The 26929-nt window shown below is 44.2% G+C and overlaps 1 protein-coding gene across 1 annotated transcript in view; it reads left to right on the top strand.

Annotated features, from left to right (window-relative positions):
- Positions 1–26929, top strand: part of LOC310782492 (neurobeachin-like) — a gene marked incomplete at its 5' end in the record, with an annotated part of 447634 nt that overhangs the window by 137229 nt on the left and 283476 nt on the right. Inside the window, one exon of the mRNA XM_083643165.1 lies at positions 23391–23491. Within this exon, the coding sequence (XP_083499291.1) occupies positions 23391–23491 (101 nt within the window). The remainder of the gene's footprint in view (positions 1–23390; positions 23492–26929) is intronic.

The following is a 26929-nucleotide window of genomic DNA, read 5'->3' as shown; positions in this document are numbered from 1 at the left end:
ATCTAGACTACAGGCATCATTTTTCAGTCAAAAGTGAAACGACACAGATATGATGGCGTATAGTGAGGCTTTCCATGCCTCACTATAGAACTGGCCCCATGCAAAATTCAGACCGCTTATATGTTGCCGTCATGCCAATAAGAGTCTAAATGTAATTTTTTATGTTTTATCTGCAGACTAAGCAGCTAGGCTTTCGGTTCTATAAAAGCCATTATTTTTTGTATTGACTATTGAGTGATACACTTTACTAAAAAAAATATTATATCACAATAGTGATGTCAGATTTGCTTAGGTCAGAGCTATGGAATATTAAATCATCCATCTCGCCCAGCCCTAATTTGATTGTTATGTTTTAGTTTTACATCAAATGAATTAGATGAACTAAATCGTTTACATACTATATTACCAAAGCACACACATACATACCTAACCCTAAAAATGTTTGTTGCCTGCTAGCTATCAGACAGCATAGAGAGACTTAAATATGTGCTGTATCGGTATCGGATCGAAATCGGTATCGAATCGGGTATCGAAATTTGATCGGAATTGGATCGGTTTTGAGCTAAAATATCGAAATCGGATCGGAATTGAAAAATCTCGATCGCAGCATCTCTAGTCACCAGCGAGGGCCCCCACCGTTGCGGTCGGGGTACGTTTCGAAATCCCTCCAGGCCTGAAAGATTTTCTAGGGGAAACACTGGCATGGGATGCACGATATATATCGATCCAATAAATTATCGGCCGATATGTTATTTTTTATTATTCCAATAATACAAAAAAAAAAGAAAAGATAAATAGAGCCGATAATACGAAAAGCACACTCATGACGTCAAACATTTGCACCTGCATTTGCAGTCTAGAGTCAAAACATTTCGTCGTTGGTGTGGATGTTTTTCACAGTTTTCACATGTCTTTTTCAGTTTTTCACAACGCTATTGCAATTTGCAATACATGTCACGCAAGGGTTCCGAGAGGAGGGAAAAAGTCTGAGCTGGTTACGCTAAACCAAACCTGGGGCGGAGGCAGTTGGTTAACGACATTAGCTGTTGTGGCTAGCTATCTGGCCGCGGCCTACACTAGCAGGCAACGACAGTGTAGCACTCCCCGCTTAGCAAGCAGTTCGCTTGTTGTGACCAAACATCCCCACATTCAAAGTAGAGCTTCAACGATTAATCGATTAATTGATTAGTCGATCGACAGAAAATTAATCGACAACTATTTTGATAACCGATTAATCATTTTGAGTACAATCTTAAGAAATGGTCTAAATTCCAGCTTCTTAAATGTGAATATTTTCTGGTTTCTTTACTCCTTCCTGTATGACAGTAAACTGATATTATCTTTGAGTTGTGGACAAAACAAGACATTTGAGGGCGTCATCTTGGGCTTTGGGAAAACACTGATCATCATTTGCTCAAATTTTCTGACATTTTATAGACCAAACAACTAATCGATTAATCGAGAAAATAATCAACAGATTAATCGATTATGAAAATAATTGTTAGTTGCAGCCCTAATTCAAAGCAAAAACCCCAAATGAAACGTCCAGGGTTTGTGTCTTTGACTCAAAAAACTAACTGCTAACAGACAGCTAATGTTGAGCTAACTGGGCTAATGCTTGTGTTGCAATGCAACGTGTTGCATTTAGCTAGCCTGTGAGTAACACATGTAGGTGGAGAGAGCAACAACAGCACAGAGAGAAAGCAATCAGGAGCTTATCCAGTCCAGTAAAGTGAGAGTCAAAATACAACATGTCTTCTGGCTGCATTATATTGCATCATGGTCATGGTCTTGTACAATTGGTGTCTCTCCGTCTTCTGCGATGAACTTCTCCTTGTCTGATGGTTCATTGCAAAATGGTGTTTAGAAATCAGCCCTTGATTTTTGATTACGGGGTCTGCCACCAAAACCAGACGTTTACCATGGCTATTTTAGAGAGATGAACCTATTTTTGCTATCAAACTCCACTGCTCATGTTAATATCTCAACATGATGTTGCACCATCTACAGTACATTTGACCAGTTATCCACAGGAATAAGAAACCACCAAACAACAAAATGGGTCCAGAAATGCATGGTTCATACTGTAATATATATGTTTTAAATATACTGTATACATACAGTGTTTAAGTGTCTTAGGGTGGACAAAACTATTGCAGATACATGCAGAAGCACATGTGTGCACACGCATTATATACTAGTAGGATGCAGGATTGCAGGTGGCGACTAATTTTCCCGGAGGTTAAACGGAAATTTTAATGGCGATTAGTTGACTAGTCTATAAGTAAGAAAACACTCAGAAAGCAGCCAAAACTGACCGCAATTTAATCTATAAGGTTAAAACATTGTCTGAAAAAATAGTGTGTGTATTTAAGAGCCATTTGAAACCGTTAATTACGTTCGTCATAATCGTCAATATTCACATCTTGCGCTGTTTATGAACATTGCACATCAGAAAACATCAAGAACTCACCCCAATGTGTGTATTCAGGCTAAATATAGTCGATTTAAAGGATGGCTTTACCGGTAATCAACCCACTTTGTATCATTAATAATCTCGGTAATGTAAGCACATGGGCAGTGTTTACCTCTCTCTGTTTACCTCACAGAGAAAATGTCCCTGCTCCTGTTGCAGAAACTCCGCCCCCGCCAGCTGCAAGTCATTAAGGCTGTTAAGGCTCTCAATGTGGATGTGCTCATACTTAAAAAAAAGAAACAATAACAGCCACCCTCGGAGCACGTCTCCAGCAGAACTTCCGCAGCTCCGTTGTGGTGCGTTGTGATGCGTTGTGACGTAAAACGCACCAGAACGGAGCGCTTTGCCAAAGGAGGAAATGGGAGATCTCCGTGAGGAAAACACAGAGAGAGGTAAACACTGCCCATGTGCTTATATTACCAAGATTATTAATGATACAAAGTGGGTTGATTACCAGTAAAGCCATCCTTTAACTTTCGTAAGCCTTTGCGTTCAACAAAGTTGAGTGGAAGCATCTTTATGGGCTTACATTTCTATCATAAGTCGAGAGCTCAATCAAACATAAGCACAAGCGTATTATATTGTTTCACACGCGCAAATACATACTCACACTCGCGCAATCTGACATCCCGCGCGCACAAAGACTGCACCGAGCGTATTTTGCTGAGCTCTGCGCGCGCAGACCCTCTCTCTCTCCGCCCCCGTGGTCGAGTTCTACGCGCTCGCATTGGAGTAAACTCCAACGCGAGCGCGCAGACTGCTGTTGCCCCCCCCCCCCCCCCCCCCCCCGGTTGTTTTCTACGCGCTCGCGTTGGACTTTTGACAATTGTGGGCGGAAACCAAGGCAGGCCTCTGGCCCTCTATGATTGGCCACTTTCAACGCCGACCCACCCCCTTAAAAAAATAAATAACTTTATTGCACCAAGGAGCCTTACACTAGCCTGACTCCACCAGACGGGGGCGGCATTGTTCCACAAATTCACAATCCACCTTGTGAAACAAATGTGAACGAACTTACATCCATCTGGCAGCGTCAGGTTAGCCTTACACTGGTATCCAGAATACTTTGGCTATTAGGCTACCAGTTGAATCTAAATTTTCACAATCACAAACATGCCAGGGGGATTAATGGTTGATAATGACGACAAAAATAAAGAAAATTAATTGTTATCTTGTAAACACGGACCTCCTCCGGCCTTGATGACAGCTTCCATCACAGACAGGAAGCTTGGAGAGTCTGATCTTTATAGTCTTATAAAGTTTCTTAAGCACATGCTACAGTTTCTAATTCATCCAGTAGGCTACAGTAGTTAGAAAGTATTTAGATATGTATTCTGTATGAACTCATCTAAAGTGACTATGCCTTAAAAAGCATACCAATTAGATTGAAAGGCTAATACCTGAAGTACCATTCCAATAGTAGCCTACCTCCTCAAAACCTAAGAATACAGTATTCCCCTTTTTTGCTGGGGACCCCTAGAACATCCTCAATGACCCCCTGGGAGCCTCCTGACCCCAATTTGAGAACCACTGCCCTAACAAATAAAATTGGGATCAACAAATCTGTGTTGCAGATCCCAGTAATGTGACCATCACCATGCCAACGGTTAAGGGCAGTTTGTAGTAAAGCAATTTATGATAGTAGCCACTTGCAATGTTCATGTTCTGTCGTCGTTCCAGCAGGTTAATATACATCCAGCGACAGGTGATGTGTCATCATTGCATTGTCTGATAAAAAAAAGTTAGTTAAATGAACAGACAAGACAACGTTAGGCTGCTGCATTGACTCATAGGAAAAACGTATTTGTATTTTTATACATGAGAGCCATTAGACATTACAATTCACCCTTCGCTAAGTCCTGCTCCCTTGGTTAGTTGCTATGGAAGGCAAGCCACACGTAAAAAAAATGCCGTTCACAACAATATGAGGTGAGAGACATTCCCAAATAAATAATGGCCAATTTCTAGAGTAACAGCTCCAAATATCGGACAGAAGTATACAGAAACGAGTACAATATGCTTGTGAGAGCTACAGTATCACACAATATAATTTGTTGGCTAGACAATACTGTGAATGAAGACAAGAGATCATTAAACTTGAAGGAATAGCTATCTGCAAGATAGCTACAAGATGCTCGTCTCGATGTACAACACGTGTGAAATTCTTGAGCTGTGTTGTGTTCCATTACATATCGTCATCATCTGATTTATCCGTAGTCAGACATATTGTTGTGTTAAGTGTTATACAGGGGAAATTATCTGATGAACCGATCTTTGCACCTCTGTGTTGATTAGCTAATGTTTCTGTGGCATTTTAATTAACGTTACGATTTAATTCCTTTTGGAACAAATTATGGTTCAACAGATGAAATTGATTGATTGAAAAGTTTATTTCTATAGGGACAGATACATAAACATAGAGCATTCACAGGAAACATTCTTTGTTATCTATGTACATAGATGTTATAATCTAACTGAAGCATAGCATAGCATTTACTGCACAGCCCGGGTATACTAACGTTAGTCTGACATGCCTTCTTGTTTATGCTGACAGCTAACCTGCTGCCACCTACTGTCATTGTTGGGTATTGTACCAAAATGACACTTCCTCAAAGACAAACAAATTTATAACTCAGCAATTTAAGATTGTTTGTTCCATATGCCAAACAAGAGATGACACTATCTGATGTAAAATAGTTTCAAGAGTCCCGAATGGGACCCCAACATAACAGACTGCATGATTTACAGTATGTTGTAATGGCAGTTGGATCAAAAATTGCAGTTTTAATGGGACATTTTTGTTCTCTTAACACATTCACTGCCAGACGTTTTTTTTTACTGTAGTTCGCTTCTGCCAGAGGGGTTTTTTGAGGATTCTGGCTCATCTTTCAAGACCCGAGGATTCTTTTCTGCTAAGATTTTGTGAACACACAATATCTCAAAAGAACTAATAGAATGTGTGCTTTCTCTGTCTAAAAGAGTTAGTTTGTAGAGTTAGTAGTTATGTAAGCATTAGCAGTTGAATACAGCATGGTTTCAGCGTCAGAGAAATTATTCAGAGATAAACGGCTTTTTGTGAAATTCGATAGAACAGTCACTTTAACCATTCATTTTTGGCATCAGTAAGACGTCAGACATCTAAACAATAGTTTTGAACAGTAATTTCCTCCATAACAGCAGGAAACCCCCCTCTGCTTCCAACTCCTCCCTCCGTGGGCGTTCTTCTTGGCTGCAGCGGCCGTCACAAGCTTGTCACCAGTCTCACTGCTTTGCTGCTGCTGCTGCCTGTCTGCGCGGCCGCTGTTTGAGGAAGTCTGGATGGACTCGCTCGCTTCTTGGAGTTTTGGTTGAGAGCTTTGATGAAGCTTTTGCGATTCTGGTCATATTTATGCTGCGTGTTTCAAAGTGTGTTCCACCTGTAATCTATTATGCAAATTTGCAATCCCGCATCGCCAGCAATCAGCGCGAAAACGAAAGCGTTTCATGAGAATGGCTGCTTTTTGCTTGCCTTCCTCTAGTCAGGAGAGCACTGTCGCCACTTAGTGGGTCGGTGGAATGGGTTGTAAACGTTCGGTGGCTCCAATAATTATATAAGAGATGTAAAAGGGTTAGATGCACATCCCACGGTCAAAAAATAATAATTCATTTTTTTGACGTATTAATACGTCATTGGCAGTCAACCGTTGGATTATTTTTGACGGATTAATACGTCATTGGCAGTGAACGTGTTAAATGTCTGAGTGTTTCAAAATTAAAATAAAAAATACATGTCCTTGATAATATATATATATACTGTATATAATGTTATTTATTTTGTAGATGGGTAGCACTTAGAAATGGCTCAGGGCCCACGGGTCCTTGAAACTTTTTGAATTTGAGGAAGAGAAAATTAAGGCCTTGAAAGTTTTTGACAATTAGACATGGGTCATTTGCTTAACAAATCATCAAACATCTGACAAAGCAGCTTCCACATATTCACGACATAGGAGGTAAAGGTTCCTGGTGTCATTTTGCTCAATCAGCAACTAAACCTCTGCTAGCTGTTCGTTCAATGGACCGTCAAATTCAGGGACCACCAGCACACCATGTCAGCTGCAACGTCACTATCTTCTCCAGTCAGCTGCACCGTCAACGCCCCAGTCGATGTCCGGCTCGTGAATATCCTGACAGTTAACAAGACAGTAAAATACCACTTTTAGTCATCATTCCATATTTATAGCATATCATGTGATGTAATCAGTTCTTCCAAAAGGTTTTGGCTTTCAGCATTAGATGAATATATCAACCTATGTTTTTTATGCAACGAACAGAGTGCAATGGACTATATTAACATTTTCATCAATTATTGTTTCACCAGTTGAAGATGCATGTTACACTGCCTAGAACAGAGGTGCCCAAATTCCTTTCTATGAAGGGCACAAAAATGATCTGGATGGCCAAAAATAAAAGTTGTGTGAAATTACATTACATTAGATAGATTATATTTTAGGGGCGTCCGGGTAGTGTATTGATAGATTTCCTGTCTACCAACACGATTGATTGGCTGTGTTTCAACCTCTTGGTAACATGACTAAATATTGGTATGTCATCTTACAAGCAATAGATCCCTTTATTAGCTTGGTAAATTAGATTAGATTAGATTTATTATTGTCCTTTCGGAAATTATTTTTGCATCTGTGGCAGTCATACAAAATATATACAATACATAATACAAAATACAATACAATACAATGTTTGCTCCCAAAGTGTTTCACACCAACCCTGCTGATAAAAAATATTAAATTTAGCAGAGCTATGCTGGATGGTATAAAAGATGTCTGGGCACAGGAGGTCTGCAAGGGTGGTACCCTGTGGGTGAGGGGGGTCCGCAGCAGACACAGGCTGTCATCTGTAGCAGCTCCCGAAACATGTAGGCTATCCATGAATTTGTCTAAAAAATATTTCCACAAGAGTTTCCTCTGTCCTGTTTATAACTACAGTTTTTATTCTTGCTGTGCTGCTCGACATAATGATTTATCAAATGAAAGTTAACGTTTAACTTAAGTTCAGGAGCTGGGCCACGCCTCAACCACTCCCCCAACTTCCTAACCACCCCTCTAAACCACTCCTCTAATTACGTGGCAATATTACTACACCTGGTTAACCTGCCTCACCCTGTTTGTCTCGTTCTCTCGACAGACAGGCTGTGCAGGCAGCACACATACTGTACATCACACACTTACACATCAGTAAACTTTGCCAAACGCTGGAATTACCATTTCAAACAGCCAAACTCACCGCAATCCAGATCTGCAATCCACCCGATTCAGACGGCGACTGCGTGATTTGCTACCGATTAGCAGCGTCCACCAGACATGCTATCGTCACATCACAGCCTCCGTGCCAAAGCAGAGTCTCCACGGCCAGCCAGATGGCATCATCAGTCAATATTCCTGGGCCAAATCGACTCGACAAATGCGGAAGGCGATCCATTCCAGCGAGGCAGCGCATCTTCTTCAACTACGTTTCCCGGTGTCATGCCGAATCCCCTTCAACACGGCGCACCCCGGTCTTCACGTGCCAAACTCCACGTTCACACAACGGAGCCGAATACAGACTTTACCGTCACCTGCACCTAACGTTCCAGAGAAGGAAATGCATCCCCTTTCAACATAAGAGAGAGAGGAAAAGCGATAGTAATTCATGCCATTCAGCATCCATCACAACAAACTTTCCGAGCAGACAGCGCTTCCGGGTCCTGCTTGGCAGAGCCAATCCAGAGCCAAACCTGCGAGAGCCATGAGCCAATCACCGTCAGCGCTGTCCGGTTTGATGTCACAGTGCCACTGAAGCTGCAGACGGCTGCAGCCAGGTCGTATATTCCCTGGCTCCCTCTGCCAGACATTCACAGCTGATCTCATCTCTTCATGTATTTTTGTTTACATTCATTCAAAACATGATATTCAAGACATATCCCGTCCATCACAACAAACTTCCGAGCAGACAGCGCTTCCGGGTCCTGCTTGGCAGAGCCAATCCAGAGCCAAACCTGCGAGAGCCATGAGCCAATCACCGTCAGCGCTGTCCGGTTTGATGTCACAGTGCCACTAAAGCTGCAGACGGCTGCAGCCAGGTCGTATATTCCCTGGCTCCCTCTGCCAGACATTCACAGCTGATCTCATCTCTTCATGTATTTTTGTTTACATTCATTCAAAACATGATATTCAAGACATATCCCGTCCATCACAACAAACTTCCGAGCAGACAGCGCTTCCGGGTCCTGCTTGGCAGAGCCAATCCAGAGCCAAACCTGCGAGAGCCATGAGCCAATCACCGTCAGCGCTGTCCGGCTTGATGTCACAGTGCCACTGAAGCTGCAGACGGCTGCAGCCAGGTCGTATATTCCCTGGCTCCCTCTGCCAGACATTCACAGCTGATCTCATCTCTTCATGTATTATTGTTTACATTCATTCAAAACATGATATTCAAGTCATATCCCGTGCCTGCTCCCTATGTCTCCCATCTCTATAAGCTGATCTCAGCTTCCCTCTCATCCCAGTCCCGCAGGCTGCACAAAAAACCTGTACACATGCATCCTTTCATCCCTACATCCCTCAATTCCTCTAACTTTCATTCAGCCAAGAACAGCAACATGGCTTCTGCCCCCACTTTCTCTGTCTCAGCCAACATGGCTTCGGCTAATCAGCCCAACCCTCCTCTTTTCCCAACTGGTCTGTCCTTGTCGCCCCTGCCCTCCCCCCCCCCCCCCCCTCAACCCCCCGTCCCTTCCCCATCACCCAAATGTATAACTCACCTGGCTGTCTCTCTAACCATAACACCTCCACAGCTGATCCCTAGCCTTACCTCAGCGCTCCTGCTTTCGGTCATCCAGCTTCAGCATAGCGCTGTCTACAGCAGGTTCTCCAGCCTTCACCAAAGCACCACCTACGGCCGGTGCTTCAGTTATTACTACAGCGCCACCTACAGTCAGTCCCCATCAGAACCGATATTGCCGCTACCACGAGTTTCAAGTTTCAAGTTCCAATACTTCATTGCCTTTCATCATCGTTGACAGGAATTCAATTTAGTGAGCTCAATCACAGAACACAACAAGACACGACGACATACCACAGGACGGTCGTCGTGGTCAGCCCGCTTCACTCAGGGAATGACACAGAGCCCCGCCATCCAGTTCTAGCATTGGCAGCAGCCAATCTAGGCAGGAGCACCTGGCTACAGGAGGTCACCCCCCCCCCCCCCCCCCGCAACCTACATCCAGCAATCGCTGGACTCCTTCATCCCTCATCCCTTCATCCCCTCGACCCCTTCATCTCTCCTCACATGGCAACAGCCCGGCCCACATGGCTTCAGCCCGGCCCACATGGCTTCAGCCTGGTCCACATTGTCTATCCTCACCAGTTTATCTGTCAGCTGCTACAGACGCAGTTTCTCCAACAGCTACTGCAGACGCAGTCAGCCTCATCTACTGAACAGAGTAGAGTTCACTCCATCAGCTACTGCAGACGCAGTCAGCCTCATCTACTGCACAGAGTAGAGTTCAATCCATCAGCTACTGCAGACGCAGTCAGCCTCATCTACTGCACAGAGTAGAGTTCAATCCATCAGCTACTGCAGACGCAGTCAGCCTCACTACTGCACAGAGTAGAGTTCAATCCATCAGCTACTGCAGACGCAGTCAGCCTCATCTACTGCACAGAGTAGAGTTCAATCCATCAGCTACTGCAGACGCAGTCAGCCTCATCTACTGCACAGAGTAGAGTTCAATCCATCAGCTACTGGAGACGCAGTCAGCCTCATCTACTGCACAGAGTAGAGTTCAATCCATCAGCTACTGGAGACGCAGTCAGCCTCATCTACTGCACAGAGTAGAGTAGTGTTCATTCCATCAGCTACTGCAGACGCAGTCTGCCTCATCCACTGCACAGAGTAGAGTAGAGTTCATTCCTTCAGCTACTGCAGACGCAGTCAGCCTCATCTACTGCACAGAGTAGAGTTCAATCCATCAGCTACTGCAGATGCAGTCAGCCTCATCTACTGCACAGAGTAGAGTTCAAACCATCAGCCACTGCAGACGCAGTCAGCCTCATCTACCGCATAGAGTAGTGTTCATTCCATCAGCTACTGCAGACGCAGTCTGCCTCATCCACTGCACAGAGTAGAGTAGAGTTCACTCCATCAGCTACTGCAGACGCAGTCAGCCTCATCTACTGCACAGAGTAGAGTTCAATCCATCAGCTACTGCAGATGCAGTCAGCCTCATCTACTGCACAGAGTAGAGTTCAAACCATCAGCCACTGTAGACGCAGTCAGCCTCATCTACTGCACAGAGTAGAGTAGAGTTCACTCCATCAGCTACTGCAGACGCAGTCAGCCTCATCTAATGCACAGACTAGAGTAGAGTTCACTTCATCAGCTACTGCAGACGCAGTCAGCCTCATCTAATGCACAGACTAGCCTCATCTACCGCACAGAGTAGTGTTCACTCCATCAGCTATCGCAGATAGTCTGCCCCATCAGTTACGGCACAGAGCAGAGCAGTTACGCCGTCAGCTGTCGAGATGCAGTTAGCTCCATCTGCCACCGCAGAGTGCAGTTCCATTCATCAGCCGCTGCAGACGCAGTTCACTCCTTCAGTCACTGCACAGAACGCAGTTCAATTCATCAGTTGCTGCAGATGCAGTTCACTCCTTCAGTCACTGCACAGCACGCAGTTCAATTCATTAGTCGCTGCAGACGCAGTTCACTCCTTCAGTCACTGCACAGAACGCAGTTCAATTCATCAGTCGCTGCAGATGCAGTTCACTCCTTCAGTCACTGCACAGAACGCAGTTCAATTCATCAGTCGCTGCAGATGCAGTTGACTCCTTCAGTCACTGCACAGAACGCAGTTCAATTCATCAGTTGCTGCAGACGCAGTTTACTCCTTCAGTCACTGCACAGAACGCAGTTCAATTCATCAGCCGCTGCAGACGCAGTTCACTCCTTCAGTCACTGCACAGAACGCAGTTCAATTCATCAGCTGCTACAGACCCATCAGCTGCCGCAGAGGCAGTTCGCCACATCAGCCTCAGATAGGCCTTTTTTTTTTTTGGGGGGGGGCACGTAGGGTCTGGGAAGTTCCAACTCATCCACCCTCACTCCTCCTAACAGGAATACAGACACTTCATCTCAGGAACAGCCATGTCATTCTACTAGCTCCTAGAAGCCATCTTAAAAGGCCTCTTACTCGCCATTCTCTCTCCACTCAGCCTCTGTATCAGTTCTCTACATTCGGTCAACATATCTTCAATGGTTAAGCTACTCATAAATCCACGCTTATGCCGGATTCAGGCTGCGGAGGTCCCCCGAATTACTGACCTCACCTGCCTATGGTCTTCTCCTCATCCCAGTCTATCGGTCATAACTACCTGCACTTGCCACTCCAATGGAGCAATAGATTAGCAGAGAATCTGTCTCCCGACCTACTTCCACCTCAACTCCTATCTTAGTTATACAAGCCAGCGACTAAATACAACAGTTTCAGGCATGCCACAGGCATCACCTCAACATCCACTCTCTTCATGGAAACAGGAAGAATTGCCACACTATTCTGGTTCCAGAAGTACCTACACCGAGCCTCAGCTCCAGGCTTATCTCCAGAACACTATTCAAGCCACTCCTCCATAGACGTCAGACTGAGCACATCGAACCAAACCATCGAGCCCCTCGACCCTTCGTAATCTCTCGCATGTCGCTTCTGCATCCTCAATGATCTTAACGATCTCAATGATCTTAACGATCTCAATGATCTTAACGATCTCAAGGATCTGTCGAGCTCACGTGCAACTCAGCTCAACTTAATCCGACTTATTTTGGGGGCCTGAAATCTGCTCGGGCTGAAACACGCCTCACGCCAGACCCGCTCGGGCAGACCACGTCTGAGACGGAACCCCCACCCTGAGTCTCCCTCTGCCCCGGTCATCAGGACGTTCCCCCGGAACACGTGACCTCCTGGAACAGACGGCTCATCTCGCACCCACACTACACCATACACAACTCATTCTCTTCAGTAAAGAACCTTAACGATACTCTTGTTGTGGCGTTGTCCTTGCTAGTGAAATGAAAGTTAACGTTTAACTTAAGTTCAGGAGCTGGGCCACGCCTCAACCACTCCCCCAACTTCCTAACCACCCCTCTAAACCACTCCTCTAATTACGTGGCAATATTACTACACCTGGTTAACCTGCCTCACCCTGTTTGTCTCGTTCTCTCGACCCACCCTCCCTCCCTTGTATATCTCATCCCTCAATCCCCTATCCCTTCCCGCACCCCTCAACCCTTGACATCCTCATTCCCTCTCACTAGGCACGGTGCATGCCTCTCCACGTCTCGTTCTAGGATCCATCCGGGGGGAGCCTGAAATCTGCTCGGGCTGAAACACGCCTCACGCCAGACCCGCTCGGGCAGACCACGTCTGAGACGGAACCCCCACCCTGAGTCTCCCTCTGCCCCGGTCATCAGGACGTTCCCCCGGAACACGTGACCTCCTGGAACAGACGGCTCATCTCGCACCCACACTACACCATACACAACTCATTCTCTTCAGTAAAGAACCTTAACGATACTCTTGTTGTGGCGTGGTCCTTGCTAGTGAATGTACCTTTATATCAGCCTGGCACAGCTGGTACGAGGAAGCCGTGCCCTCCAGCCCTCTGTGAATCCGTGATAATTATGATAAGCAGGCACGGCGCCAGGATGAGTTCTCTACCGGTGCTAAGGCGGGGCTAAACCAATCTGTGAGGGTGCTAAGAAAATAATCAAGTTTCATGACTTCGATATATAATAGGTTCTCGTTTTTTCCTCAATAAAAGCAGTATAGCACACAGCAGCACATTCAATATAAATGTAATTGAATTTAGCAAAATATTATAATATTCAACAAAAACAGCCATAGATAGGCTTTAGCCGAGACGAGAACGTCTTTCACGCGCAAAGGCATGCGCGCTGTCCCGGTGCTGAAGCCTTTCATCAATAAACAGATCGGACACGGACAGCGCTATTAACAAAATGACCCGACCCTGTCAGAGGTAGAGCATCTAAGAGCAAGGAGAAAACACACAGTCCTAGTTAAATCCAGCAGAAATGTCCTAATATTTGCTTTTCTTTTCTGCAGAACACAAGACCATGGGAGATCGGGCCTTTTGCTCCGCCGCTCCCCGTCTGTGGAACACTCTTCCCGACCACCTAACTTAGAGCTCCACAGACGGTGGATGCTTTTAAAAAGGGACTGAAAACGTTCCTTTTTAATAAAGCCTTCTCCTAGTTTTGTGCTTTCCTTAGTTTTTAGGCTTTTATGTGATTTTGTATGTTCTTTTAATCCTTTTATTTCTTTTTTATTCTCCTTTCATTTTTATTCTTTTAATAATTATCTTTTTTTACTCTGTAGCACTTTGGGATTTTGTCCAAAATGAAAAGTTCAATACAAATACAATTTATTATTATCATTATTAAGATAGATAGACCAACACCAAATGGCCAATAATGATGCAGTTTTATATAGAAAACATTGAACAAATGATACAGGCCATTTCACATCGCCACAATAGAATAAATAATAATTTACCATGGACTGCACTGGTAGGCCTAGCATCGAAAAATAAACATGTAATAGCCTAACGTAAACATTTAAAGTTTAACACAACACTGCAATACTGTCTGCTGATGCTCCATGTCAAAACTTAAATCTCCAAAACAATAATATAACAGTGCTAAACAAATGCCGTGTTTTTTATCTTCTTTTTTTAACAGAAGAGCACAATACACACTAAATGGCCAACGGCCGATTTTTACCAAACAAATGGTATTTCACCTCGTCTGTACCAATACTGTAAACAATAATTTAGCAATGCACTGGTATAACCACTTTATAAAATACAGCATCAAAAAATAACTTTTCACTGTGATATGATGACACAATAGCTACCGATTCCCGAAGTAGGCTATAACAACACCAGAGTTAAACAGCACTATAAATCAGGCAATGATGTCATATAGGCTACTGGCACTGCTGCTAATGCACAATTTGCATTATAAAACATATATAGGCTACCAACAACACAAACATGGGTTCCAGCCTCCAAATTTCCCCACTGGTAAAAAGAAAAAATCGTTTTTTCTGCACGTCAAAACAAATAGGCAGTCTGCTCTCATGCAGTCTTGAAACATCACCAACGGGCCACCGACCGGACAGACGCGCTCTGGCAATAAAAAAAATAAAATGTATATTCAGTTGCTAATTATAAAAGATGAGACTATGACAGTCACAGACGCACAAATACAAAATAACCGAACAACTAATAATGTAATAGCCTATAGCATAATATCCTGCATGTATTGGGGTTTATTCAGCCTATTCATATTCCTTTTTCGGTCATATCATGATGATTTAAGCTGCATATTCACACAAATTATTACATTTTTGTCCATTATGATGTATGACCAAAATAAACCATTCATTCATCCATTAGCCTAATAAATTAATCAGTTAGGCTACTCACCAGTGTGTTGTTTTACAGAAGGACGATGCGTCTGTTGTTATGGTTCTGAGCAAATGCATCGATGATCTTCTGGACATCCAGGGCCTTGGTTCTTTCTGCATGTATGGAAAGGCAGGCAAGGTTGCTGAGACGAGGGTTTGCCATTCTGTTTCTCAACCAGGTCTTGATGCGCCGCATGCAGGAAAAACTGCGCTCACATGACGCAGAGGTTACTGGCAGTGTGAGAGATATCCTTAACAGTTTATAGATGTCCACGAAGGAGTCTTTGTAAGGTTTAAGCATGGACAGAAACTCGTGTGTGCTGCCAACTGTTTCACCCTGTTCTTTTTTTCGTTCCAAGAGCCGGCGCACTTGGTGCACCTCTGCCAGCAGGTTATCCTCTTTGATCCCATAGTGCTGTGCCATGGGCAGAAGATTATTTTTGTCAAGGAACGTGGCATGCTTTGGGTTGAGGGCGGATATGCCCATGAAAACTGCGCCTGCTTCTGTGGAAAAGCGTCGGGTCATTTCATTCACCAGTCGGTCAATGACAGGGTAGTATGAGGATCTTCTTAGTTCATCAGGAGAGGACATGGATGGATGCTCGGTTTGAATTGGAGCTTCAACTATAAAGTTATCTAGATGGCGAGGCCTTTGGGATTGTCTCTGCGGGGGCCGCAGCGGCTGTATGGCGACACCGACCTTTACGCACAGGGCCTCTGCCTTGCTCCATATGGCTCTCCAAGACTCCTCCGTGCGCTTCTCTTTTATGCCTGCAGTGACAGAGTGTGCAAGGTCAGTGGCCTTCTCGAGCACAAGATCAGGGGACTGTAGAGTGTCAGACATGAACTTTGCTGTGCGGAACAGATCCTCAAACATGACGAGATGTAGGATGAATTCAGCATCAATGAGTGCGAGCATTGAGCGCGCGTCGGTCGATCTGCGTGGATTTGGCTGCGACTTAATATCCTTTAGGGTCGCAAGGATGGCTGGGAGAGTTTTTTTGACTGCCCACAGCGAGCCCTTTTAGTTCAATGGGCTGCTGTGAAGGCTCAATTTCCCGTTGCTTCTTAATGAAATGGTCATGGACATATGAACCTGAGAAAAATTTGTACAGATCTCGAACAATTACAAAAAAATCCCCTGCTGGCTTCACATTTCTGACACAGTCCACCAAAACAAGATTGAGACGGTGTGCGTGGCAATGAATGTAGATCGCCTGAGGAACCTCTTCTCTGAATTTCTCCTGGACCCCGTTGTGGACACCAGACATGACTGCTGCGCCGTCATAACATTGAGCAATACAGGCAGTGTGGTCAATGTTACATTTACTCAGGGTCTTTGATCGTAGTGAAAAGTGACTCTGCATCTAATCCATCAGCTGCAGTAAAATGAAGAAATTCTTCCACAACGTGTTCATTTTTTAAGAAGCGCACCACCACAGACACTTGTTCAGTTTTACTGACGTCCTTACTCTCATCTACCATCAGCGCAAATATTTCAGCATCTTGTATTTCACCACTTATCTGGCCCCTAATCATATTTGCCATGATGCCCATCATTTCATCCTGTATGTCATGATGCGTGTATTTCGCATTTCTGGGGTTATCCGAGATTTTCTTTTCAACCGTTTTATTGAATTTGCCTATGACATGTAAAAGTTCAAGGAAGTTCCCCTTGTTGACAGCCATGTCATTTTCTACATCCCCTCTCTGTGAAAGTCCCTGGTATGCAGTGAAACGCAATGCTTCCACAACTGCTCTCATATACTCTCTGTTCTCTGTGACTATTTTCGCATGTCCATCACTCAGAGCGTTGCATATTGTTGAGCCGGACTCTTTCTGAATTGTCCACTCATTCCAAGCTGTCATTGCATATTTATGATCCACACTAGCGTTGTGTGTCTTGAACGAGCTGGTGGCCTTCTTCCAATTCTGGTAACCATCGTGTGTAAATGCCACCTTTTCCCCATGGTTCCCAAGACGAGGAAAGTGCCGACATGCAAAACAAAAAGCCCGGTCCTTAGAGATGGAGTATTCCAGCCATGAGTAATCCTTGTACCAATTACGCTTGAAGTAGCGGTCCTGTTGTCCAACTTTTGTGGCTGGATAACGGCGAAGAAGAGGCCGCCTTGGTTCTTCAACAGGTGACTGACTCAAATCCGAGATGGAGCCGGAGCTAGCACTGCAGCTAGCGGCCACTGCGTTGGCTGGAGCAGAGCAGCTAGCCGCGGCGGGAGTGGGTACCTGCTCGTCCTCGGCCTCGGGGCCCAGCTCTGGTCGCGGCTCATGAGTTTCTCTCTCCGAGTCCGAGTCTGAATCATCATCTTTTTCTTTGTCCTCCTCGTCAGGATCTGGATTGTTCTGTTTTTCAACTCTTTTCAGAAAACGTAGCATCGCCATATTAGCATCTTTCACTGTCAGACTGGTACAGACTGTTGCCTTCAAGTGCTCCTCGGATTTTTATCTTTCAGGTAGAAACTTCATGTGCTACTCGGATTTTACCCTTTCAGATTCTAAACTTGTTCATGTTGTTTGATGTTCATGAGCTTTTAAATTGTAATGTGAAACAGACACTACAAAGAACAATTGTTATATTTAATTTGATTATGTAGAGGATTTGCAAGTTCATAGCTGTTTCCAAAATAATGCTTTACAGTCTGATCATTTTCCAGATTATTCAAATTACACCTGAGGGGGCTTAACTGGGGCTACAGCAATTTGCGAGGGGGCTTTAGACCCCCCTTGCCCCGGTTTATCGCCGTCACTGATGATAAGCCTGAATTGTGTTATTCGACTGGACTGTCTGCCCTCTGAGCACCAGGCAAGTGGTCTGACGAGCAAAGACAGAGAAAGTATTTATGTTGTTAGTTAGATAGGATAAGAACATTTTCATACATCATGTAGCCTATACTTAAAAATTTTCAATATTAATATAATAAATTCAACATCATGTAATCACTGTTACAGGCTAAATGAAGTGGTATGACAAAAACATCCATCAGAATGCAATATGTTGTTCCAAATATAGCTTATGTATCTAATGTTATACAGCAGGTAAACCAGTCATGTTGTCTAGCAGATGTTCCCAAACTTTTCAGACCAAGTACACTATCAAACCAAATTTCCAAAGTACCACTTACCACTGCGGCTACCAACTTTTACCCCCATAAAGAATAATTGATTTAACCATGCAATAGTATCAGAAAGGCTAAACAGTAGTAGGCTACTGTTGCGAGTCAGACCCAAAATAACCAACACATAAACAGATGCATGTAAACATCTTATTTGCTGATAGGCAATGGGAAGAAATCTGTTTGAAACAAACACCAACACTTAACATTAGCTAGTTGTTTAACGTTAAGTTAGGTAAGCCGCTTGGAAGCGAGTTGGTACGTTAGCTGAACTTATAGCTACAGAACCAGACTGATAACTTTTCTCTGAAACACGCTGTGATGGAGGAGGCATCACAGTTAGTATAACCTTACATATAGAAAATGAACATAACAAGCAACCAACCTGGCTTGCATCAGCCAGTTATAGAGCTAAAATAACGTTAGCTAACTTATCCGAGAGCAGAGATATGGCTAACGTTAGCTAAGCTAACGTTAACGTTAGCTACATTAAGTTAGCAGTTTTCAACAGCTAGCCTAACATTAGTTGCATGCAAACCAATATGCAATGTTAAAACAACCTAACATCATCTCGCAAATATAATTTTGTTCACTTAGCGTACCCCATGAATGCTGCTCCAGCTCCCTCTTCAATCGGTTGCTCTCATCCATAGTATGATGCGCAGACTCTCCAAGCTTCCTGTCTGTGATGGAAGCTGTCATCAAGGCCGGAGGAGGTCCGTGTTTACAAGATAACAATTAATTTTCTTTATTTTTGTCGACATTATTATCAACCATTAATCCCCCTGGCATGTTTGTGATTGTGAACATTTAGATTCAACTGGTAGCCTAATAGGCAAAGTATTCTGGATACCAGTGTAAGGCTCCCTACTTGGTGCAATAAAGTTATATATTTTTTTTAAGGGGGTGGGTCGGCGTTGAAAGTGGCCAATCATTAGAGGGCCAGAGGCCTGCCTTGGTTTCCGCCCACATTTGTCAAAAGTCCAACGCGAGCGCGTAGAAAACAACCAGGGGGGGGGGGGGGGGGGGCAACAGCAGTCTGCGCGCTCGTGTTGGAGTTTACTCCAATGCGAGCGCGTAGAACTTGACCACGGGGGCGGAGAGAGAGAGGGTCTGCGCGCGCAGAGCTCAGCAAAATACGCGCTGTGCTTTTCTGTCCTCGCTCGTGAAGTCTTTGTGCGCGCAGGATGTCAGATTGCGCGAGTGTGAGTATGTATTTGCGCGTGTGAAACAATATAATACGCTCGTGCTTATGTTTGATCGAGCTCTCGACTTTTGATAGAAATCTGTCTCCATACATCTTGTGCAGTCATTCATTGCCATGAGCTGCATTATCTTTTGTGGCTAACGGGTTAGCTTGTATGGCTAATGCGTTAGCAATGCCCATAGGCAATGCCATAGCGTCCACATGTCCTTGCGTCCACATGCCTGTGCTGAATGTCGGTCGAGTGGTTAACGTTATATGCCAGTTTTATCTGACACAGCCTACATACTAGAGCCCGACATATACTGAATTTTTTAGGCTGATGCTGATACCGATATTAGGGAGTAAAAAAAATTACAAAATATACACATTATATTACACAATGTTTTTGCAATTATCCCTCAAATATCAAACACTTGAGAAAGATATGACTTGAGATAGTCATGTAGGCAGGATATTGTACAGCTTATGAATAAACTTTATTGTCCAAAATTACATCAATGCAATGAAACAGTAAACTGAACTGGGAATTTAATAATTGTAAATAACTAGAGATAGAAAAACACAAATAGAACAAATATAAAATATAACTTGAATTTAGAAAAAATATCAAATATACACAACATGCTGTCTATGACTTAGAAAATACAAAATAAAAAAATATCGGCATATCGGGCCAACATATCGGCCGATACCGATATATTGGTTATCGGCCAATCGGTGGACCGATATATCGGTCGGGCTCTACTACATACAGCCATATTTTCATTTACTGGATCAAAATACTGCCAAACTGCGCTGGGTTTATGAGATGCCATCTCCCTTACGCTCCTTTCCACGACGTTACAGCCAATGCTGCTCCACTCCCAGTGGGAGTGGGCGTTTAAATGTTTAATCGACTATTCGTCGGCATCCCTAGTCAGCCAAATTGGTGCAGCACAACCAGAGTCAGTGCCACAATATGCTTGTGTGTATGGAGTGCTTGATTCTCTCTACATGAGCATATTAACCTTGACGTCCCTGTTCTAATGCCTGATGGGGTCTCTGTTCTCTGCTCCCTCCCCCCAGATGTCCTCTCTGCCCTACCTGCTGCCTCAGGATAATGTGTTTTATAGCTTGGATGGCTCATTACTGCTGCTCACCACAGCAGAGTGTCATTACTGCTGCTCACCACAGCAGAGTGTTATTACTGCTGCTCACCACAGCAGAGTGTCATTACTTAATTAAATCATTAAATCAATTTAATGTCAATTCTCGCAGACTCCCATTCTGAACCATGATTCTAACACTTTTCTAAAACAATTTAAAATGACCTACATGGATTGATTGTACACAAAACACAGCTGAGGGGTTTTGAATCTTGGACGTTAGATATTGCGTTTCCTGTTTATACCCAGCACCTCAATGACCTCATATCCAGCCTGCCTAAGCCCCCGTTCACACAGGACGCCAAAGCAACGCTCTACCGAAGCTGTACCTACGCTGTACCCACAAGTTTCATTTAGGCGTCCTTGTTAACAGGCGAAGCCGTTCACACTACCCGTGAATAATTCTGGTAGTTAAGACCGCCCAAATCCTGTTTGCGCAGGCATTTTGGGGCGCAGATGATTTTGGCACGGCTCTAATTTGCGTCTGCGACATGTGCCGTGAACGTTTTCGCATGCCCGCCGAGAATTGCATCCCCAGCATATTTCGGGGCTGTTTTAACTTAGAAATCAGGAAGGTCACGTATACCAGACAATTATATCACTTTTAAACAGTTACATTTCTGTATAAATCATTACAATATGCTCCCGTGAGGTGGGGATGCTGTCGGCGCTGGGGTGCAAAACTCGCCATAACACCTGGACACTGGCGCAAGGCGGACTGCTATCTTCCCTGCCTTAAGGCACGTGCAAACAGGTGCGCAAGCGCTAATAGGGGATAGCGGCTGTCGGAAGACAGGGCCCCAGGCGTCTTGTGTGAACGGTAAGGCATACGTTCAGCTTGTGCCTGCTTCAAGCTTCAGTTCTGCTTACGTTCGGCGTCCTGTGTGAACGAGGTGTAATGGGAAGAACAGCCTGTGTAAGCAGATTGTCTGTGAGAGGGCTGTGCCGTGCCATGCCGTGCCGTGCCATGCCATAACCGGACTGATCTGTTGTGGCTGTATAAAGTAAAATGCAGTATGGCAGGAAAGCCATTTTGACAAAATACCATACCGTATACCATATATATATACCATACCGTACCATATGGTACCGTATACCATATATATATACCATACCGCATACCATATATATATACCATACCGTATACCATATATATATACCATACCGCATACCGTATACCATATATATATACCATACCATATACCATATATATATACCATACCGTATACCATATACAGTATATATACCATACCGTATACCATATATATATACCATACCGTATACCATATATATATACCATACCGTATACCATATATATATACCATACCGTATACCATATATATATACCATACCGTATACCATATTTATATACCATACCGTATACCGCGGTCTAATGTCAGGAAGGTATGAAAGTATGAAAAAATAGATACCGCCCAAGCTTAGTGGCAGATTGGCACAGTCAGAACATACCTGATTGAATACCACATTTTTCATGATCTTAAACTAAGGACATTTTGCGCTAAATGCTTGCTTGTACTTAAATGCTTGAATTTTGTTTCTTAGACCAATATAAATAGGGAGGTTGTTGCCTATGTATAATTTTTTCCCCAAGGCTTCTGCCTTTTCATCAAGGCAAAGGGCAGCTACTTTGAATAATCTAAAATATAAGATCGTTTTGATTTGTTTGACACTTTTTTGGGTCACGGCATGATTCCATTTGTGTTCATTAATTAAGTTAGACGGCCTAGAAAAGTGTGAAGAAATGTGTGTTTTAAAAGAGTATGTAGTGCAGAGACAGGAAGTTAGACGGCGTACAGTATGTAGTGCCCACAATCTGCAAGAATCCATTTCTTTAGATAATAGTGGAGAGTACTTTACTTTACTTTATTTACTTTTTTTTTTAACTTTATTGTTATTTAGCAGACGCTTTTATCCAAAGCGACGTACAACAGATTAAAATACATCACACAATTAAACAAAGCAAAATAATGGAAATAGAATAAAACAGACAATATGTGATCATGATAAAAATATGCATAGATAAAAGTGATCAAGGGTGCAGATTATTACAGTGTATGAACAGCAGAGGGAGAGATAGGAAAATGGATGGTGAATAGATGAGTTTTTAGTTTTCTTTTAAATATGGGCAAATATGTGGCCATTCTAGCTGCAGGGGGGAGCTCATTCCACCATGTCGGGGCGAGAACTGAAAAAAGTCTTGTTCGAGCGCCACCTGTAGGGCCGCGCAGGGAGGGAGGGGCGAGACGTCCTGCACTAGTGGAGGGGCGGAGGGAGCGGTAGGAGGTTTGGAAACTGACCAGTGGCTGTAAATATGGAGGGGCTGTTTGGTAGACTGCTTTGTAGGCTAAAACCAGGGTCTTGAATTTAATGCGAGCCAGGATGGGAAGCCAATGTAGATGACGGAAGAGGGGGGTGACATGGGAAAATTTGTTTTGATTGAAAATGAGACGGGCTGCAGCATTTTGAATGAGTTGAAGTGGTTCTTCATATTATTTTTCTAAATCATTCCCTGAGCGTGTGTGGCCTCCTATTACCTGATGTATTAGGATCAATACAAATCTTAAGATGATATAAGATACATTATTACATTGTGGTTTTACACATCCACCATTTTCAGTATGGCTATACGTGAAGCAATTACGAGACTGGAGTTTCAAAGTTGTGTGCGTAGAGCGGAGAAGCTCGGCGCATTCGGGTAGAAATACCCAAATGAATTTCCACTTTCCAGCGCACTGAACAATAGATGACACAACACACAAGCAGGGGTATGCGCACTGTCTCTTTCTGTTGACCTCACCATATTTCATCAGGAATGTCGACCCACCAATGTTACTGCCTTCTAAATGCAAATGTCTCCTTTTCTTTTCCCCTGTGTCTGTCTCCATCTCCACAGACCTGCTGGTGGACATGCTGGGAGTGATGGCCAGCTACAGCATCACAGTGAAGGAGCTCAAGCTGCTGTTCAGCATGCTGAGGGGAGACAACGACATCTGGGTCAGTCCATCAAAATCTCTGGTAGCGCTGATCATGGCGATGGATTTTGTTTGTTTGTTTGTTTGTCTGTTTGTGTTTTTTAGCGTTTGTTTTCTTTGACAGTGTGTGTGTGCGTGTGTTTGTGTGTGTGTGTGTGTGTGTGTGGGGGGGGGGGGGGGGGGGGGGGTTGTGTGTATTAGGGCTGCAGGACTATGGCTGAAATGGTTTTCTTGGTTAGATTGTTGTGCGCCCCATGATGGAATCGAGCGGGGGACTATGGATCGCTCTCCTCAGATGTTCATTTGTTCGTCCAGCGTGTGATATCTCATACACCGCTGATTGGATTTTGACAAATGTTGGGGGAATGATGCACCTCACCACTGTCCTGACATTTGAACTCCTTTCCCTGCCTTCACGTGGGTTGACATCGCCACATCATGTGATTCCACAGCAATGTGGTGTCTTTGTTATACGATACATGGCTGTCTGGAGAAAAGCCACACAGGCATAGGAGAAGCTCCGAGCTCGCTGGTCAAAGAGCGGATATTGGCAGCTTTAAAACCACCTGATGGTGCTGAGAACATGGACTCGATGATGGCAGAGCGGCTTCTCAACCAATTCCAATCAAAATCAGAGGATTTCTTCACCAGACGCTGGTGAACGTAGACAAGTTATTCTCGCAGTTAGATTAGTAATCCAGTTTGTCAGCTCTCACAACTTATCAATTTTAGTTGGTGGATGAGCTCCAGACGTCCAGACACGGAGAACCAGTGCCCGCCCAGCTTGGCACAAGGATTGCTGACAGTAGTTGCTTCTTCCACAAGGTATTTGATCCTGGTCTACAGAACAGACACCGCTGAGATGTTTCAGCTGTGTTTGCATGTGACCATAGAGAGCCAAAGTGAAACGTCACTTCCTGCTTTCTCCCACTACCAGCGCTGCGGAAAATATGAATGGCGGTGAACGGAGAATAAGGTTACTTTTTTATCCCGTTTAAATTGTGCTACCCCTAATTTTGTCAATTTAAAACGTAACTTTGCATGTTAAGAAAGTCACAGTTTGTCGCCAAACTGTTGCACTAGAAGTTATAAATCAGAAAGACTTACATACACTGTCGCCTAAGTGACGTCACTTTCTCTACCGGCAAAGCTGAAGACCGGCGACATGCCACGAGCTTCAGCGAGCTATGTAGTTTTTATACGAAACTAACCCCTACGTTTCAGTTTGGCGACAAACTGTGACTTTCTTGAAATGCAAAGTTATGTTTTAAATTGACAAAATTAGCATTGGCCCCCCATGGCCCAATTCAAACGGGATCAAAAAAGTAACCTTATTCTCCTTCCACCGCCATTCATATTTTTCGCAGCGCTGGTACAGGGAGAAAGCAGGAAGTGACGTTTCACTTTGGCTCTCTATTACCACAACTCCGCTCATGTCTTATGTTATCAATCGGTTTTGCAATCGGCGCAAATAAAGCAAAATCTGCAATCATCCGATCACATATTTGAGGTCAAGGTGGTCTGATTCCGATCGCGTGCCGATCAATCGGAGCACCTCTACTGTAAAGGAGAAACAATCCCTCTGGGTTGGTTGGCTGACTAACATATACTACAAATATGACACAATATAACCACAGTCTTTTGCTGCTGGCCGCTGAGCAGCTCCACTGGAGCCGTTTGGGATATAAAAAAATGCCTTGCTCAAAGGCACTTTGACATTGCCTGGTTGTTTACGACCGCATGAAATGGCATCTTTACTTCCTTGATTTGATAATGCGGTGAGGGATCCTGGTCCTGGAGGGGTTTCAGGGGGTCCTCTGGTCCTGGAGGGGGTTTCAGGGGGTCCTCTGGTCCTGGAGGGGGTTTCAGGGGGTCCTCTGGTCCTGGAGGGGGTTTCAGGGGATCCTGGCCCTGGAGGGGGTTTCAGGGGGGCCTCAGCAAATTGATGCTTTGTTAGACTTCAGCATTATTTAATTTACAAGAAGTTAACACAATTAGAGAATGTAGAAGAATGACTGTTTTGATCCGTCTACCAACAATACAGATACATGTAGTCATGGGATTCTGGACAAATCATATCTAACATTAAAAACGTTCTGGGAATTTAGTCAGAAATACAAAATCTAATCAAATGGGGGTCCGTGGCTCTTATCTGGACTAAATTGATATGAAAAATGTTGAGAATCACTGGTCTAAACCAATGGGATATGAGTCGGGGAGAGAAAGGCAGTTTTATTTGATGGGAGGGGTGCAAAGGGGACTGTTCAAAAATCGGATGGTTTTATTTAGTTAGATACTCTCTTTTGCACATAGTAATAGTGATGGGGGCTTATTTGATGGGGCCTTTAAAGTCCCTGGAAACCAAAATCCACAAAAACCTTCTAACTATTAAATGTAGGGTCTTATGTGAGTAATTGTGTGCCTCAGAAAAGAGAGATAATTACTTTCAACCCTAACCCCAAAAATCGACACTTTTCCACAAGGTCTGGGTTTCCATTTCCTCATTGAAGAGAGCGGAGCGCGCGGTGCTAAAATGCATGATCTTATCACGTCATAAGATTTAATCGAATCACACACGCATGCACGCACGCGCGCACACACACACTGACACACACACACAGTAGCGCTGTGCACTCGCAGCGCAGCGGCGAGTGTGTTCGCCGAGCAACGCGCGAACACACACACACACACACACACACTCCATCTCTCTTTCCTTCTCTCTCTCTCTCTCTCCTTCTCTCTCTCTCTCTCTCCGTTAACGGAGAGAGGTCTCCTCCGAGCAGTCTCCTCCGAGAGAGAGAGAGAGAGAGAGAGAGGAGACCTGCTGCAGACGGGACACGCCCACACAGTCCGCGGGAGAAAATACACTCTAAAATCTAATTGATTCTCATGACTTTTGCCATGACTGTCAAACCTAAATTTATATACTTTGCGACGTTCATCATCGTTCAAATTTGGCTGGTGGCTTATTAACATAGGTTCCTGTGATGTGATGAACTCAAAATGCTAAATAATAAAAAAATATTTCTGGTTTCCAGGGACTTTAAGTAAGATATTGGCATCTCTATTTCCTGTCTCTAATATTCTCTGCTCAGTGTGTGCTCACTGAGGAGTGCAGTGCTGCTCAGTGTGTGCTCACTGAAGAGTGCAGTGCTGCTCAGTGTGTGCTCACTGAGGAGTGCAGTGCTGCCTGTGGGATCCATTGGCAGATAGGTCAATACTCCCTGGTCCCGTCTCGTCCATCTCCCCTCTACTCATGCTCCAGGACAACCCCTGCTCACTGATCACCGGCCCAGAGCAAAGAGCACCATCCCTCCCCTCATCCCCCTCTCCACGTCCCCCCTCTGCCCAATAGCAATTCCCCATCACACCCTCTCTCTCTCTCTCTCTCTCTCTCTCTCAATCTCTCTCCCTCTCTCCGCTGCTTAACCCCTCTCCCCATTCACTGTCTCTTCCAATT

The sequence above is a fragment of the Poromitra crassiceps genome (assembly GCF_964638095.1).
Source record: "Poromitra crassiceps genome assembly, chromosome: 1".
NCBI lineage: Eukaryota > Metazoa > Chordata > Actinopteri > Beryciformes > Melamphaidae > Poromitra > Poromitra crassiceps.
This window is presented reverse-complemented; position numbering and strand designations above follow the sequence as displayed.